General features: G+C 53.6%; 2 protein-coding genes across 2 annotated transcripts in view; one reads left to right on the plus strand and one right to left on the minus strand.

Annotated features, from left to right (window-relative positions):
- Positions 1–17,795, minus strand: part of LOC140681480 (uncharacterized) — a 1,248,316-nt gene that overhangs the window by 782,305 nt on the left and 448,216 nt on the right.
- Positions 4,426–17,795, plus strand: part of LOC140681450 (uncharacterized) — an 86,732-nt gene continuing 73,362 nt past the window's right edge. Inside the window, exons 1-3 of the mRNA XM_072921282.1 lie at positions 4,426–4,440; positions 4,852–5,348; positions 5,424–5,695. Coding sequence (XP_072777383.1) covers positions 4,426–4,440; positions 4,852–5,348; positions 5,424–5,695 — 784 coding nt within the window. The remainder of the gene's footprint in view (positions 4,441–4,851; positions 5,349–5,423; positions 5,696–17,795) is intronic.

Raw genomic sequence — 17,795 nt, forward strand, 5'->3', positions numbered from 1 at the left:
TCCCAGTTTCTGCCATTTCTCTGTACATAAGGATGGTTTTTTGTATAAGAAGGAAAGCACAGAGGGCAAGTGTTTCTAAGGGAGAGGAGAGGAGAGGAGAGGAGAGGAGAGGAGAGGAGAGGAGAGGAGAGGAGAGGAGAGGAGAGGAGAGGAGAGGAGAGGAGAGGAGAGGAGAGGAGAGGAGAGGAGAGGAGAGGAGAGGAGAGGAGAGGAGAGGAGAGGAGAGGAGAGGAGAGGAGAGGAGAGGAGAGGAGAGGAGAGGAGAGGAGAGGAGAGGAGAGGAGAGGAGAGGAGAGGAGAGGAGAGGAGAGGAGAGGAGAGGAGAGGAGAGGAGAGGAGAGGAGAGGAGAGGAGAGGAGAGGAGAGGAGAGGAGAGGAGAGGAGAGGAGAGGAGAGGAGAGGAGAGGAGAGGAGAGGAGAGGAGAGGAGAGGAGAGGAGAGGAGAGGAGAGGAGAGGAGAGGAGAGGAGAGGAGAGGAGAGGAGAGGAGAGGAGAGGAGAGGAGAGGAGAGGAGAGGAGAGGAGAGGAGAGGAGAGGAGAGGAGAGGAGAGGAGAGGAGAGGAGAGGAGAGGAGAGGAGAGGAGAGGAGAGGAGAGGAGAGGAGAGGAGAGGAGAGGAGAGGAGAGAGTGGCTCCTGTGAGGCCAAGCCAGCCAGACCTGTTTCGCCTGGAAACTCTTGTCATGGAGAAATCCTTGGATATTTGGAATTTGGGATGAAGAATGTCACTTTTGACCACGGACACCTTGAGAAGAAAGAAGGTTCTTTTCCATTAGAAGGAAAGTACTGAGCCCCAGTATTTCAAAAACTGATGAGAAGGAGCCCCCAAGAGGCCAAAGGCAGCCAGACCTGTCCGTCCTGGCAGCTTTCACTTGGGAGCAATCCTTCGATGTACTGAGTTTTGGAGGTGGAATCCCAGGTTTAGCCATGGGTGCCTGGACAGGAAGAAGAGTTCTTTTCATTAGGAAGGAAAGCACAGGGCCCCAGTGTTTCAGAGGAACATGAGTGCCAGACCTCAGGAAGCCAAGGCCAGCCAGACTTCTGATTCCTGGCATCATTTTTCTGGGAGCTATCTTTGTATTTAGGGAATTTGGGAGGCAGATCCCAAATTTTGGCCATGGGTGCCTGGTCGAGATGGATGCTTTTTAAGCAAGAAAAGCACACTGACTCAGTGTCTGAAAGGCAGATGAGAGGTGGCCCCTGGGTGGCCAAGGCAGCCAGACCTGTTTCTATTCGCAGATTTCATTGCGGAAAAATCTTTGCATATAAGGAAATGTGGAGAAGGAATCCCAGTTTTGGCCATAGGCCCCTGGAGAAGAAGGACAATTCTCTCCTATAGGATGACAAAGCAAAGAGTCAATTGTGACCCTGGGGTCCCATGGAACCAAAGGGCCATGGTGACACAGCAGGGCCACGTGGATCCAGTGGTCCATTGTGACACTGTGGATCCAAGGAGACCATGGAGACACCCCCAGAACCTCATGGAACCAAGGAGTCCATGGTGACCCAGCGGGGCTGCATGGAGCCAATGGTCCATGGTGACACTGCCCATCCAAGGAGGCCATTTGGACACTGCGGAAGTTCATGGAGTGAGGTGGCCATTGTGACACTGAAGAACTTCATGACACCAAATATCCATGGGGACACAGCAGGGCATCATGGAACCCAGGAACCGCTGTTGGCAGTGCAGAAACTCCTGGAACCAGGGGCTGTTGTGGCACTGCAGCACCAACACAGCTGCTGCACCTTGTCCCCTGCCCTGCACAGCTCCTTGGGAGGCACGGCAGCAGCAGCACCCTGGGAGCCTCGGGAATGCCCCTCTGGGATCCATGGCACACACTGCCAGGGGCTGGAATTCCAGTTCCCAGCCAGGAAAAGATGTTCCTGCCCTTGAAGGCAAAGCTCTTATGGAAGAGCCAAAAGCCAAGTGGAGCAAGATCCTACAGGGACATTTCACTGCCAGCCTTCCTAACTTCACCCAAGGTTGTTGTAGCTCATGGAATGGGAATTAAATCAGGGCAGGGTCTTATGTGGGAGCTGCCCTGGGTCAAGGGAGACACTGGGAGAGAAACAGAGCAGGCAAGGGAAGGCAGGGGAGAAAGGAGGTGTTTTGGTTTGGAATGACAGGTGTCTGCTAAGGAAGGCAGGGGCCTCTCCTGAAATGGAAAAATGTAGATTCTTTCTTTCTGAATTGTTATAAATTTGAAATTCTGGGGGGCTCTCAGGTAACAATATGGGAGCAGGAATGACAGCTTTTTATTAGGGAAGAAAATGAAAATATGAACAATGCAGTGAACCAAAACAACACTGACAGAGTCAGAATACATCCTGACACTCTGTTGGACAGGGTGTTGGCTGCAGTCCAATTGGAATGGTGGTTGCAGTCCTCCTGCAGTGTCAGGTGTGGTTCTGTTGGAGAAGTGATCCTGTAGAAAAGGGTGTCTTCTTCTGAAGAGGAAGAGGCAGCTGTTCCTCTGAGAAATCCAGCCCAGAAAAAGCTGTGTTGGTGGGCCAGAATTTCAAGACTAGATGCAGGTAGGAATGCTTGGCTCCTTCCTCTGGGCGGAGCATCTCACAGTGGGATGTTACAGTTCTTATCAGTCATGCAGTGACATTCAATAGCCCATTATCAGCAGATGTCTCCCCTGAGGGAGGATTGATTGTGGAAGAGATAAGGAAAAACTGCCCACTTAGCACAGGACAACTGCCAAACAGATGGGAAATAGAACACATCTTGCTTTTCAGTCTGGGGCAGGAGGTCACAAACAAAATCAGCTGAGAAGGCGGCACTCTGAAAAGCAAACCAGAACTGACAGAAAATGAATGGGACAGAAATCAATAATTCTGACAGTTTTATTTATTATCAAAAAAAAATCACACCACCCAGCCCCACGCAATCGTGATCCCAAAACCTCAAATTTGGATCTTACTCCTCTCAGTCTCCTTCCAACCCCATCTAACCCTGGAGGTGGAGGAACTGAGAAATTTTGGCATGGGACTGAGATGGGAACCAGCAATTTTGAGGTGGGATTGAGTCATTTTGAGGTGACAGAGCAATCCACCTTGGCTTTTGGAGTGCAAAGATATGGAGAATACTACCAGATATCCCCGAAGAACCCACAAATCCTCCAGAATACGTTTCCAAACCGTTAATTCCACCTCAAATAACTCTTAGATGGAGGGACTTTTGACATCTCTGGTCAATACTTTTTTTAGTCATTTTCCAGGTGTTTTTAAGTGATAAAGACAAATCAGAAGAAAATTAGGGCCAAACCAAAACCAGATACCCCTTGAGCATCCCCTGGGCACTGGACAAAACAAACTTGGCAGAAATCATAAGTTCTCCCAAAAGTTGCTCAGAGGAAGCTGCATCCAAGTTTCCAAGAGTTCCTCCAGAAAGAGGCAGAACCTCCTCATAGGAGGGAACCATGCTGTTGTCAAAAAGGCACTTGGGGTCAGACAGCAGTGCCCTGAACTAACTGTGCAAAATAATGTTGCAAGCTGGTTAATAAAATTGTTAGAGAAATGCCTCTGCCCCAATTAAGGTGCTACCAAGACCAAATCCAAGGTGGATTTTATTGAACAACAAATGTGAGGTAGAGAGAGGGATGGAAAGAAAGAAAAAAGGGGGGAGAGCAAGGGAGTGACAGGGACAGAGATCTCCCCTGGGGCCGGGCAAGTGTGACATTGTCCCCTGTGTGCGTGGCCTTCCCAGGGTGGGGGTTTTACACCTGAGCCAGTTTGGGTAAGGGGGGTGGTGTTCACCCCCCACCCCGAGCAGGGATTGCCTCACTGTTTCAGGTTACAATGTCAGATGTAACCAAAAGTGTTTTCAGTCACCATCTCCATAAACTGTTATCAACAGGTGGGGCAGTGTTCTTTATCTCTTCCATGGCTCAGCCCTGATAACGCCCTCCAGGGGCCATCTTCTGTTAATGGGCCATTGAGTGTCACTGCAGGACTGATAAAATTACATCATCCCATTGTGGGATGCTCCGCCCAGGGGGAGGAACCAAGCATTCCTGCCTGGATATAATCTCACCCTTGCAACACCACGACCACCTTGCCTACTGGATTCCCAGAGGACAAGAGCTCCATAACCACCACTGGACCTTCAGAGGAAGACCAGACCCTTCTACAGGATCACCACTTTGACAGAATCACGTTCATCACTCCAGCCGGACTGCAGCCACCATTTCATCAGACTGCTACCACCACCCTGACCAGTGGGGTGTCAGGTTATATCCTGACTCTGTGAGTTTAAGGCAGGATTTCTCTATCATTGCCTTGATATTAATTTTCTTTTTCAATTGTAATTCTGGCATAAATTCTCCCCCTGGTTTGCTTTGAAACGAGTAGAAAACTCAATGTGCTCATCCCTTGTTTTCCTCCCAAAACAGAATTTCACATACCCAAACCTTCACGAAATGGAGGAGGAGGCTGTGAGGAAGAGGAAGGCGCCCTGGGACACTGAGGCAGGTGAGGAGGAAGTCAGTGCCCCTTTCCCCCTCTCTCCTGCTCCATCTCCCGGCCCAGCACAGCCCCCGGCTGCAGGACAGCCCCGCTGCCGACGCTCTGCTGACAGGGATGCACTGGGGGGATCTCCTTACCCTTCCCAGTGGCACGGAGGCAAATCCCATCCTCTCCTTGTCCCTCCTACCCCAGAGCAGGAGCTGATGATGGAGACCAGGAAGGACAAATCCCTGCAGCACAACCTCATGGAAGAGGCCGATTTGAGCAACTCCACAGCACAGGAATCCAACAGGGAGGAAAAGCCCCGGAGATCCCACACAAGGAGGGGCTGCAAACCCAGCCCAGGGTGCTCTGAGGAGGAAAGGCCCACTCTGGGTCAGGAAGGTGGGCAGAGCTTTAGCCAGAGCTCAGAGCTGGTGGTCCCTGAGAAGCTTCAGAATGGGGAGAAGCCCCACAAGTGCTTGGAGTGTGGGAAGAGCTTCAGGAAAAGCTCCCACCTGATCAGGCATCAGATGATCCACACTGGGGAATGGCCCTACGAGTGTGGGGAGTGTGGGAAGAGCTTCAGGCATAGCAACAATCTGAAACGACATCAGATGATCCACACTGGGGAATGGCCCTACAAGTGTGGGGAGTGTGGGAAGGGCTTCGGCTGCAGCTCCCACCTCATCATCCACCAGAGGTTCCACACTGGGGAGAGGCCCTACGAGTGTCCTGAGTGTCAGAAGACGTTTCAGACCAGCTCCAATCTCCTTGTGCATCAGCGGATTCACACGGATGAGAGGCCCTTCCGCTGCCCTGACTGCGGGAAGGGCTTCAGAGAAAACTCCACCCTTGTCAGGCACCGGCGCATCCACACTGGGGAGAGGCCCTACATGTGCCCCACATGTGGGAAGAGGTTTCACACCAGATACAGTCTCCTCCTGCATGAGCGGGTCCACACTGAGGAGAGGCTCTTCCTCTGCTCTGACTGTGGGAAGGGCTTCAAGCAAAACTCCCACCTCATCAGGCACCGGCGCATCCACACTGGGGAGAGGCCCTACATGTGCCCCACATGTGGGAAGAGGTTTCAGAGCAGCTCAAATCTCCTCCTGCATGAGCGGGTCCACACCGAGGAGAGGCCCTTCCTCTGCTCTGACTGTGGGAAGGGGTTCAAGCAAAACTCCAACCTCATCAGGCACCGGCACATCCACACTGGGGAGAGGCCCTACGAGTGTCCCCAGTGTGGGAAGAGCTTCACCCAGAGCTCTCACTTGACCCAACACCAACAGAGCCACTGGTGAGGGAAGCCCTGTGAGTGCCCCAACTGCAGGAGGACCTTCGTGCACCACTCCAGCTTAACCCCCCCATTGAAGAACCCACATTGGGAAGAGCCCTGGTGATCCCTGTTCCCTGTGATCCATGCTGGGAAGATACCTGTACCTTCTCCTGCCCCTGCCAATGACCTTATGTGGGATGGAAGAACATGAGGGTCTGGCCATGGCCATGTCACTACATTCACTCCCACCTCAGGTCATTGCCAGGGGCAGGAAAGGGACTCTCTCTCTCTCTCTCTCTCTGAGAAGGGTGTCCTTTTCAGGCAGGAGGAGATGCGTGGCCAGGAAGATACAATTGATGGTGATGTAATTTCCCCTGTAAATACTTTTTCTTATCCCTTCTGTTGTCAATAGCTTTTCTATTCCTGTTTGTTCCTTATCTTGTTGCTGTTCCCAGTAAATTGTTCTTATCCCAGCCTGGGATCTTTCCATTTTTTTCCTTCAGTGGAAGGTGGGAGGGCAACGAGCACCAGCGGGGTTTTAGCGAGAGCAGGAAACTGGGAAATCCCATTCCTGAATCCCGGCCTGTGGAAACCGAGCATCCCAGCTGGTGCCAGCCCTGGTGGCCATGGCAGCAGCCTTGGGAGCGGGTCCCTGGCTGGGGCTGAGGGAACCTCTTCACTCTGGTGCCCAGGGACAGGAGTGGAGGGAACAGCTGCAGCTGAGTCGGGGCAGGCTTAGGTTGGATCTCAGGGAAAGGTTTTTGCCCAGAGGCTGCTGGGGCACTGCCCAGGCTCCCCAGGGAAGGGTCACAGCTCCAGGGCTCTCTGAGCTCCAGCAGCGTTTGGACAGCGCTGCCAGGCCCAGGCTGGCAGTGTTGGGGTGTCCTGTGCAGGGCCAGCAGCTGGACTCGAGGATCCTGATGGGTCCCTCCCAGCTCAGCCACTTCTGTGCTTCTGGGATCCCATGACCCTGGGAATGGGATGCCAGAGGTTGCCATGGCAATTGTCTTGGTTTGGAAAGACAGGTGTCTGCTAAGGAAGGCAGGAGCCTCCCCTGAAATGGAAACTGTAAACCTCCTCCCTCCAAATTGTTATAAATTTGAAATTATGGGGGCTTTTTCGGCAAAGATACGGGAGCAGGAATTACAGCTCTTTATTAGGGAAGAAAAGAAAAAGATATAATAAACAATGCAGTAATGCAAAACAACACTGACAGAGTCAGAATACAACCTGACACCCTTTTGGTCAGGGTGTTGGTAGCAGTCTAATTGGAATGGTGGTTGCAGTCCCCCTGGAGTGGCAGGTGTGGTTCTATTGGGCAGTGATCCTGTAGAAAATGGTGTAGTCTTTCTCTGAAGAGGCAGTGGAAGAGGCAGCTGTTCCTCTGGGAAATCCAGTGCAGAAAAAGCCATGCTGGTGTTCCAGAAACTCAAGATTATATCCAGGTAGAAATGCTTGGCTCCTCCCTCTGGGCGGAGCATCTCCCAGCGGGATGTTATAGTTCTTATCAGTCGTGCAGTGACATTCAATAGCCCATTATTAGCAGATGTCTCCCCAGAAGGAGAATAGGTTGTGAAAGAGAAAAGGAAATCTGCCCTCTGCACAACTGCCATAGAGATGGCAAATGGAATACATCTTGCCTTTCAATCTGGGACAACATGTTTCGCTAATGAGTGGATACATCGACCACAGTGCTAACGACCATGCATATTTCATTAATGAGCAGATACAAAGATAACCTTTGGTTGGAAGGTTCATCCCGAGGCCACCTTTGGCTCAGGGCCTGCTCTTCAGGCCTCACTCAGGGCTGTTGTCCAGGCCTTGGCACTTCAGGGATGTGGCTTAGTGCTGGGCTCGACACTGAACGGCTGGACTGGATAAGCTCAGAGGTCTTTCCCCACAGAAAGGATTCTGTGATTCCATGGTTCCATCTGCTGCATTCAGCCAGGTCCATGTTAGCAGCATTCATTTGCTCAGAAAGTCTCCTCTTGCTCAGCTCTTGAGGCCTGAGGCTTCAGCTCCTTCAGCTCCTGGTGCTCAGCTGCTCGTGCTGAACGAGAGGACTCAGAGGGAAGAACACAATTCATCCAATTCCTTCTGGGACATGGAGAGGGCAGGCCGTGAAAACAGGAGCATTGCTTGGTGTGGCCTCCTCTCTGCCCTTGATGCCTTTCAGCCCTTTGAACCAGCCAAGAGCTTTCTCCAAGGGTGCAATGGAGCAGCTGCTCCTGCTCCCAGGTCTGGCTCTCTCCAGTCTCTGACCTTGCCTGGTTTTGTCCCTCTTGCTGTGCCCTCTGCTCCCCCAGGGCTCAGTGGCTGCTGCCCAGGACTGTGGGACTGGCACATCCCGTGGTCCAGACCCTCCTTTCTCTGCCCTTGGATCTGCCTGGGCACAGCAGCCGTTTCCATCTGGAAGCTCTCCATGGACAGGGAGTCCCCAGCTCCGTTCCTTGCACAACCTCCAGGAGCCCAGGGCTGCCATCTCAAGTCCCTGCTGGCACTGGGGGCTCCCAGGTGGGCACAAGTGGGGCAGCAGAGCCAGCAGGGAGCCTGCGAGTCTCTTCCAGCCCTGCCTGCTCAGAGTTTGGGCCTTGGAGCCTCAGGTGGCCAAAGGCAGCTGCTGCTGGTCCCTCTGTGTGCCCCGTGTTCAGCCGTGCTGCTCCATCAGTCTGTGCCCAGCAACGGGGAAAAGCCTCAGCCCTGCAGGGCCGGGAGCTGCCGGGCTCTGCCTGAGCAGCTCAGCCAGCGGGAAGGGAGCTGCTCCCCACGGGAACCAGGAGCAAAGGACACTCCTTTTATAGAGCATGTTTCTATTTAAAGGAAAAAGGAAAAAGTAATAAAAAACTATATAAAATGTGAGAGATAAAAACAAAACCCAAGTGTGTAGTGAAAAACTTCCCTAGCTTTGGATTTAGAGGTAACTGGTCTTTTGAAAAAGAGAACTCAGTTATTTACTTGTGAATGTGCTAATGGCATGGATCCATCTTGCTGACCTCAGCAGCCTTTTTAAATCAATTTTTTGGTTTGTTTCCAACATTGATATTTTAAATTGTGGTTGAAGCAGGAGGAAATTGCTTTGTACCCTTCCAGCTCCAAGCAGGACTGGGAATCTAAACTCTGCTAAATCCCAAACCCTTCAGAAGATACCCTTCCTTCTCACCCTGTGAATGAGCTGCACATTCCCGTTGAAACTGTCAAGGGTTTCTTAAAGACAGAAAATCCCTCTTACAGCTTTTTGGTCTGGTTTGGAAGTGCAGAAGGGCACTTCTCCATCCATCAGTTCCAGACTGCACTGCCTCAGGAACACGGCCCACTTGCCATGTTCAGTCTATTTGTGGCACTTCTAGGGGAGGAAGAAAGTGCAATTGCACAATTCCAGCCAAAAAAGGAATGAAGAGTGGAAAAGACAAAACATCTTGGGGAGATCCAGGCTTTCAGCTGGGGCTGTGGAGAGTTTTGGTCCTTGCCAATTGGATGTGTGTTCCCAGCTGCAATCTCCTGGCCTGCAGGAGAGCCTCACTCACCTGCCAAAGCAGAAAGCTCAGGCACTGTGCTCGGAATAGGCTTGTCTGATGCAAAGCTGTCAGAGCAATGTGAGGGCAGAGCCAGCCCAGCTGTGCCCGGGGCAGAGCCCAGCAGAGCCCTGGCAGAGCCCAGGGCAGCCTCAGCACCCGCAGAGCCCGGCTGCAAGGAGAGAAACCAGAAACCACCCGTCAGCTGAAGGCTCCTGTCCCCTTGTCCCAGCCACCCGCGGTGCCCAGGCCATGCTGGCCGTGCCCAGAGCTGTGCCCAGAGCTGCCCATCACTGCTGCCTTTGGGAGCAGAGCAGGAGGGCAGGACATGTGCCCAGCCTGCAGCCAGCCACGGCACATCCAGCCCTCAGCAGCTGCCCGGAGCAGGACGCTCCTGTGCTCGCTGCCATCTCCCCAAAGCTCTATCCCACCATCCCCAGCAGACAGGACCCACCTCATGCCATCCACCGCTGGAAGAAAAGCTGGTCCCAAACGATGCCCTCAGCCTTCTCCAAGGGCACGGCCCATCCACGCCGCAGCTGCTCCCAAGCACTTCCTGATCCAGACTGGATCCCACCTGGAACGCTTCCTCTAGAAAAACAAACAACAAATTATTGAAAATAGATTACAGACAAAAAGGAGAAAAAAGGAAAAAAGTAAATAAAAAAAAGTCACAGGTGAGGGAATCCCAGGCTTTCTCCCTTCCCCTGCACTGCCCCCATGGTGATCCCAAAGCAAACAAGGGCAGTGGAGCAGCCCAAGCCCTTCCTTGCCTGCAAAGCAAAGCAGCCCCTGCACAGGCTCTGCAGTCCCACCTCTGCTCCCACCATGGGGGTTTCTTTGTGTCGGGCTGGCTGCCCCAGCCCAGCCCCAGCCCGGGGCACGGTGGGTGCTGGGGGCTGTTGGCAGGGCCAGGAGCCCACTCCCATTTCGTACCCACCCCAGCCCATGCCCCCAGCCCTGCCAAAAGCAGCCTGGCAGCCGACTGAAGGATCAGCTGCATCTGCCCCAGCAAAGGGGGAACCTTTGGTTCCCAGCCAGGCTGTGCAATGCCCAAATCTGGGAGCATCCCCTGTGTGTGGACCCATCTGCAAATTCCCTGTGGAACCTGGCTTTGGAGAAGGTGCCAGAATCAAAGCCCATCATCTTCACCCTGCTGGAGACCAGGTGGAGCAAGAGGTTTTCATCCTTGATGTCGTCCTTGCTGTCCCCAGCAGCAGCAGCCCCACCTGGTGCAGCTTCTCCAGGGGTTCCTTCTCCTTCCCTGGGGTCAGCCCAGGCTGTCAGGGTTCTGCCCAGGGCCCCAGCTGTCAGGGAACCAGGACAAGCAAAACCAGCTCGGATGGCGGCCACCAGTGCTGGGCAGAGCAGCTCAGCTCCAGCACAAGGGCTGCGTGTTCCCATCTGATGACCCCTGGGCAGTGACACAGGCAGGACCAAATGTCTGGGTTCCTTTGCTTCTCATTGCCAAGGCATGTGTGGAGCTGTAACTTACCAGGGCCCTGCATCCACGTGTGCCTGTGGCTCTCTCCCTTCTTCTAGGGCAGATGAGTATCCTGCATCTAGGGATCACAGAGCAGCTCTTCTAAGGAGGGCCTGTCCAAGTGCAGCATGGATAAACACCGCCTGATCAGATCTTGGCACTCTGGGCAGAGAAACCAGAAACCACCGGTCAGTTGGAGAAGGCTCCTGTTGGCTTTGCCCCCCTATTCCCGAGCCCAGGCCATGCTGGATGTGCTCAGAGCTGGGCCTAAACTTTCCATCAGTTCCCTGTTTGGGAGGAGAGCAGGAGAGCAGGACATGTGCCACCTCCTCAGCAGCTGCCAGAGAGGGATGCTCACGAGCTGCTGCTGCTTCTCCCAGCACTGGTATTGCCCCATGGTCAGAGATGAGGATCCACCTGGAGAGAGCCGCTGTGGCAGCGAGAGCTGATGGTCCCAGCTGATGTTCCGGCCCCTCCTGAAAGGGAGCTCCCCACAGACCATCTGGTGCAGCAGGATGCCCAGGGACCAGATGGTAGCTGGCTTGCCATAGTACCAGCCCAAGTGGGTCCATTCCAGGGGCTGTATGACCATGTTCCTATGGAATACAGGTGGGGTTCATCAGGGGGATGCTGCTGCTCCCAGAGCCTGGCCCCAGCACCCCTGGGCATGCAGGGGCTGCCCCAGTGGCACACGGGGTGACCACTGCCTTATTGCCAGCCCTTGGGACTTGTGTATAAATTTGGGGTTGGAACAGAATCCACTGGTGTTGGAAGAGGGCAGCAGAAACCCTGTCAAGGCCTGACCATGATGTGCAAAGGGAAAACCCACCCAGTCCTGGGGGAAAACCATGCTCTCATTCTCCCTGCCAGCATTGCCCCAAGAAACATTATGAAGCCAAGGTGTAAGAGGTTGTCTGAAGCCCTCACTCATTTGTCTGCCAATGGCCATGAGAAGGAACACCCCCCCCCCCCCCCGCCCCCCACTGTAGTTCCAGCTTGGAAGAGGCAACAGTGCAGGTGCAGCCACTGCACATCGCGGCAGCTGTTCCCAACGAGGCCTGGCAAGGACTTGGCAAGGACTTGGCAAGAATTTGGCCAGGACTTGGCAAAGACCTGGCATGGAGCCAGCACAGGGCGGCTGCTGCAGTGCCTACTCCACTCTCCACCCTTAAGCTGAATGAACTGTTGGGGTGACCCTGGTGGTCTCTCACTGCAGACCCCTCACCTGCCTCATTACCACCATGACAGACAGAGATTGAGAACCCTCTCCCCAAGGACTGAGGCTGAGACCCCGACCACAGAGAGTGGGGGGGAGAATGACATGATCTGTTCTGCTCCAGTAACTTCAGTGGACTTATTCTTCATTGTGTTCATCCTGCCCAGATGATTTTCAGTAGATTCACCTGTTCCCCCCACAGCAATTTCAGTAGACTCTCATTGTTCTGCATGTTCCCCCCTTTTCCCTCTGTGGACTATAACTGGACCCCTGGGCTGGGCAGGACTTTGCAGACTCTCCCCAGCACAACAAGACGGATCCCCATGGTCCGGACCAGTGAGGATCTGGCCTGTGTTGGCAGCTATTCCCATCCCCCTCTCCTCTCTCTCCCTCTGTATCCTTCTTATTTCTTTTCTGATCCCACTATGGCATTTATTGTTTTGGCCCCTAATAAAGGTGCATTTGTTGTGATTAAACTGATAGTCCCCTGCTGTTTGTCTTTTGCACTTTGGGATCGGCTAATGAACCATCACCACACCCCGCTACAAGTGGATCGTGACACAAGGCAAGCAAGGAGAGTGCAGCAGTCAAAGCCCTTTCTCACCTGCACACCAAACCGGCTGGTGCACTGGTTCTGGCCCTGCTCTCTGCTACCCCCACTTGTTAAGACGTGAGATGGGGTCCCACGGATGGATTTGGGTGAATATATGCGAGAGATCTCTGTTGGTTGCTCTTGGGGTATGAGGTTTATACAGGATGGAGAGAGGTCCTGCCTGGAGCTGCCAGACGCAGCACATGGCTGGGCCTAAGGTGATGGGGGAGGGGAGAGACAAAGAGGGGAGCGGGGACTCCCGGAGGAAGTTCCAGGAGGAGAAGGGAAGATCCAAGAGGGCGTCTGGCCCCTCGGAGACCCCTTATCAGGGGGGTTCAAGGTGGGTGGAACAGGACCTGGGCCAATGGGGTCACAGGCACCTGATGGTTCAGGGGAGGGTTACAGGTGTGGGGTGAACCATACATTCTGGGGGGTGAGATGGAACAGTCCATTTGGCTTTTGGACCCCTCTGAAGGTGAGGGTTATTGTCCAGCCAGTAGGGGGGATTATATTGATACTTGCTGTACTATTGTGGTTCTTAATCATATTTATCTACCCTTCCCAACACCCACTCACGGGTGTTTTTGTCGGGTTGGCTGCCCCCGCCCGGCCCCAGTGCTGCCCAGAGTGATGGGCAAAGGCTGCCAGCAGGGCCGGAAGCTGGCTCCCCACCCACACCCGCTCAAAAGCAACTCGACTGAAGACTCAGTCTTGTGTCTGGCAGCAAAAGGGAGAATCCCTGCTGGCACACCCAGCTTGGGCTGTGAGATGTTGTGCCTTGAGATGCCGGGACTGGGAGCACAGCCCTGCCTGGGCTCACCTGCAAAGTGAGCGTGGGCTGTGTCCTGCAGGTAGGTGCCACAGCCAAAGTCAATCAATTTAGCCTGGCTGGTGGCCAGGTCGAGCAGGATGTTCCCTGGTTTGATGTCCCTGTGCAGGACCCCGCAGCTGGTGCAGCGCCGCACGGCCTCCAGCACCTGCGGAGCAGCCCCCGCGCCTCCTCCTCGGACAGGAACCCCCTTGCCCGAATAAAATGGTGCAGGTCCTGAGACCACTCTGGGCACTCCAGCACCATCAAGATGTTACTGTGGAGCTCCCGTCTCTCCAGCATCTGGACAACACCAGGGAAGTGTCCCTCTGTGTTTGGGGCAGCTCCTTCTCCAAGGAAAGCAGGTGGGAGTTGGAGCCAAGGAGCTGAAACCCGCAGGTGCAGCCTGGGCTGGAGGGAGCTCAGATTTGCACAAGGCTGCTCTGAGTGCCAGGGCTTGGATGGGGGAAATGGTGGGGTGGGGGTAGGGACAGAGTCTGATGGATTGTCAGCCATAAAGGGTCTTGATTTTCATATATATTCCAACTGCATGAGGAGGCACTTGGATTCAGTGTCAATTGGAGATTTCACACATCAGCTGAGGAGCTGAAGGCTGAAGAAGCCTCTGGAGCAGTAAAATTCAGCAGCAGCCTCCAAGTTGCTGAGGATGTCAGCAGCCCCCACTGAGGCCATCCCTGCCCAGAGACCCTGGGGGAATGGGCAGACAAGGAGAGCGTCCCTGGGGCTGGGGCAGCAGAACTCAGAGGCACCAGCGGCTCCAGCTGGGAAATGGAGTGTGGGATGGGGCTGTGAAACCCCTGCCTGGGCTGTGCCCAGCAGGACACACAAGCCCTGACCCCCATCCACTAAAAAACTCTCTCAATGGGACATTTAAAAGGAATTACAATTGGTTCTGTCCTCTGAGTTGGATGCACTGGAGAAATACCAACAAGAGATTCTCAGGTACTCAAAACAATAAAACAGCCTTTCTGGCAACATAGAAGATAAGAGAAACTTTGGGAAAAGGTTTAATAGGTCATTAAATCAACAAAAAACATTTCTCAAAGCATTAATCCTCGGATGTAGGGAGTTTTGGAGGTGGAATCCCAGTTTTGGCCATGACAGGATGAATGATTTTTTCCTATAGGAAAGAGAAGTGCAAGTCCAAGTGTTCTGGAAGAAGATGAGAGGTGGGCACCCTTAGGCCGAGCCAGCCAGACCTGTCTCTCCTGGTACCTTTCGTCTAGGGGCTATCCTTGGACACAGGGCATTTTGGAGGTGGAATCTCAATTTTGGCTGTGGGTTCCTGGATAGGAAGAATTATTTACATTAGGAAGAAAAGAACAGAGCCCCGGTGTTTCAGAGGCACATGAATGCCAGCCCTCAGGAAGCCAAGGCCAGCCAGACATGTCAGTCCTGGCAGCTTCTGTCTGGGAGCTGTCCTTGGATATAGGGAATTCTGGAGGCAGATCCTCAGTTTTGGCCATGGGTGCCTGGTGGAGATGGATAGTTTTTTTCTCATAAGAAAGAAAAGCACACGGTCCCAGCGTTTCAAAGGCAGATAAGAGGTGACCCTTGGGTGGTCAAGGCAGTCAGACCTGTCTCTCCTGGCAGATTTCATCTGGAAACAATCCTTTTATATAAGGAAATTTGGAGAAGAAATCCCAGTTTTGGCCATAGGCCCCTGGAGGAGAAGAACAGTTCTCTCCCATAGGAAGAAAAGCCCAGAGCCCCAGGGCTTCAGGGGCAGATGAGAAGCAGCCCTTGACATGCCAAGGTCAGCCAGACCTGTCAGGTGGTCCCCAGGAGGCCCAGCCGGCCAGACCTGTTCCATGTTCCCTTGGTTCCATGGGACCCCACAGTGTCACAATGGTCTCCTTGGTTCCATCAGGCCCTGGAGTGTCACAATGTTCCCCTTGCTTCTGCAGTGCCACAATGGCCCCGTGCTTCCATGAGGCCTTGCAATGTCACAATGGCTTCGTGGTTCCACAGAGCCCTGATGTGTCACAATGGCCCCTGGGCTCCGTGTGCCCTCGCTGTGTCACAGCGGCTCCTCTGTGACACTGCGGCTGCACAAGGTCACCATGGACCCTTGGTTCCTTGGGGTCTCTGAGTTTCACATTGGTCTCCTTGATTCCATGAGGCAGCACAGTGTCACCCTGGCCCCTTGGTTCCATGAGGATCTGCAGGGTCACACAGGTTTGTGACATTTGTCCTTGCTGCCCCTCACATCCCCCTGCCCCACAAACAGCCCCGAGCCACCCGTGAGGGACAGGCCCTGCTGTGCCAGGCTGGGCTCAGGGCTTGGCCTTTCTGCTTCCCCCAGCCAGCCCAGGCCTTGCTCAGCATTGCAGATCCCTGCTCAGAGCCTTGGGCTCCCTGCAATCCTCTGCTCTCACCAGTCCCTGGGGAGCCTTTGGCAGTCCCTGCCCTCACTGGGGCCCAGTGATGCTCCAAGGGACTTGGAGTTTTGCTCCTGACTTCTTGAGCAGCTTCTTCAGCCTTCTCTCAGTGCCTGAGGGTTCTGGACTTCACCCCAAATCCTCCATGGGGATCATTAAAGAAAAGGAAGCCCTTAGGGGCGCTTTGTCTTCATTCAATCGTCTGCAAGTCTCCAGGGCTTGTGCAGCTGATTGGAGTCAGTTTGGAGTACTTGTAAGGAGGAAGATTTCCAAGTGCACCTCATGACACTTTTTCTTCAATCAAATGTGTATTTTTTTATTTTCCAGTTCAGAGAAGAGCTGATAGAAGCATTCCCCAGGTGATCTTGACACTGAAGTTCTACTTAGGAGGTCTGGGCATGTAGAAGAATGAGCCCCCTGAGGGCTGACCCTGTTTGGACAAGCTGCTCCTCACCCCCAGCCTCACCATGTCTGAAATCACCCACCTGGCACTGACATCCCTGTGCCCTGCAGCAGAACCTTGTCCCTGAGCTCTGCAGCTCCATGTCCCAGCCCATTGCATCGCGTCCCACCTGCTCTCCTCAGGGCTCTGCCTGCACACAGGCCCAGGAGAAGTTTTCCTCTTGGGAAAGAAAGAATCGAAAAGCCTGAGCAGATTTCCTAAAAAACAAACCCCACTCAGGAGCCACCTGCTCAGTACAGGCTGCCTGGAATGGTGTCACCTTTCTACAAGGAACAGTGTGACCAGAAATGATCTCTGGAAGCAGAATTCTCTGAGTCTCCCAGTTGAATTCTCTGTCCCACTCCTTTCCCTGGATCTCTGTTTCAGATGGAAGCTGCTGGTGCCATCCTCACCTTTAACCTCCCTCTGGAATGCAAACAGGTGTTCCCAGGTGTGTTAAGCAGGATTTGCTCAATGTTTCCATAAATCTTTTGTGTCCCCCATGGAACAAAGGGGCCATTTCGGCACTAAGGGGGTGACGTGGAAGCAAGGAGTCAATTGTGACCCTGGGGTCCCAGGGAACCAAGGGGCCATGGTGACACAGCAGGGCCACGTGGATCCAGTGGTCCATTGTGACACTGTGGATCCAAGGAGACCATGGAGACACCCCCAGAACCTCATGGAACCAAGGAGTCCATGGTGACCCAGCGGGGCTGCATGGAGCCAATGGTCCATGGTGACACTGCCCATCCAAGGAGGCCATTTGGACACTGCAGAAGCTCATGGAGCGAGGTGGCCATTGTGACACTGAAGAACTTCATGCCACCAAATATCCATGGGGACACAGCAGGGCATCATGGAACCCAGGAACCGCTGTTGGCAGTGCAGAAACTCCTGGAACCAGGGGCTGTTGTGGCACTGCAGCACCAACACAGCTGCTGCACCTTGTCCCCTGCCCTGCACAGCTCCTTGGGAGGCACGGCAGGAGCAGCACCCTGGGAGCCTCGGGAATGCCCCTCTGGGATCCATGGCGCACACTCCCAGAGGCTGGAATTCCAGTTCCCAGCCAGGAAAAGATGTTCCTGCCCTTGAAGGCAAAGTCCTTATGGAAGAGCCAAAAGCCAAGTGGAGCAAGATCCTACAGTGACATTTCACTGCCAGCTTTCATAACTTCACCCATGGTTGTCGTAGCTCATGGATTGGGAATTAAATCAGGGCAGGGCCTTTGGTGGGAGCTGCCCTGGGTCAATGGAGACACTGAGAGAGAAACAGAGCAGGCAAAGGAAAGCAGGAGAGAAAGGAGGTGTTTTGGTTTGGAATGACACGTGTCTGCTAAGGAAGGCAGGAGCCTCTCCTGAAATAGAAAAATGTAGATTCTTTCTTTCTGAATTGTTATACATTTGAAATAAAGGGGGCCTCTCTAGTAACAATATGGGAGCAGGAATAGCAGTTTTTTATTAGGGAAGAAAATAAAAAGATAAAATAAACAATGCAGTAAACCAAAACAACACTGTGAGAGCCAGAATACAACCTGACACTCTGTTGGTCAGGGTGTTCGCTGCAGTCCAATTGGAATGGTGGCTGCAGTCCTCCTGCAGTGTCAGGTGTGGT

The sequence above is a fragment of the Taeniopygia guttata genome, chromosome 36 (assembly GCF_048771995.1).
Source record: "Taeniopygia guttata chromosome 36, bTaeGut7.mat, whole genome shotgun sequence".
NCBI lineage: Eukaryota > Metazoa > Chordata > Aves > Passeriformes > Estrildidae > Taeniopygia > Taeniopygia guttata.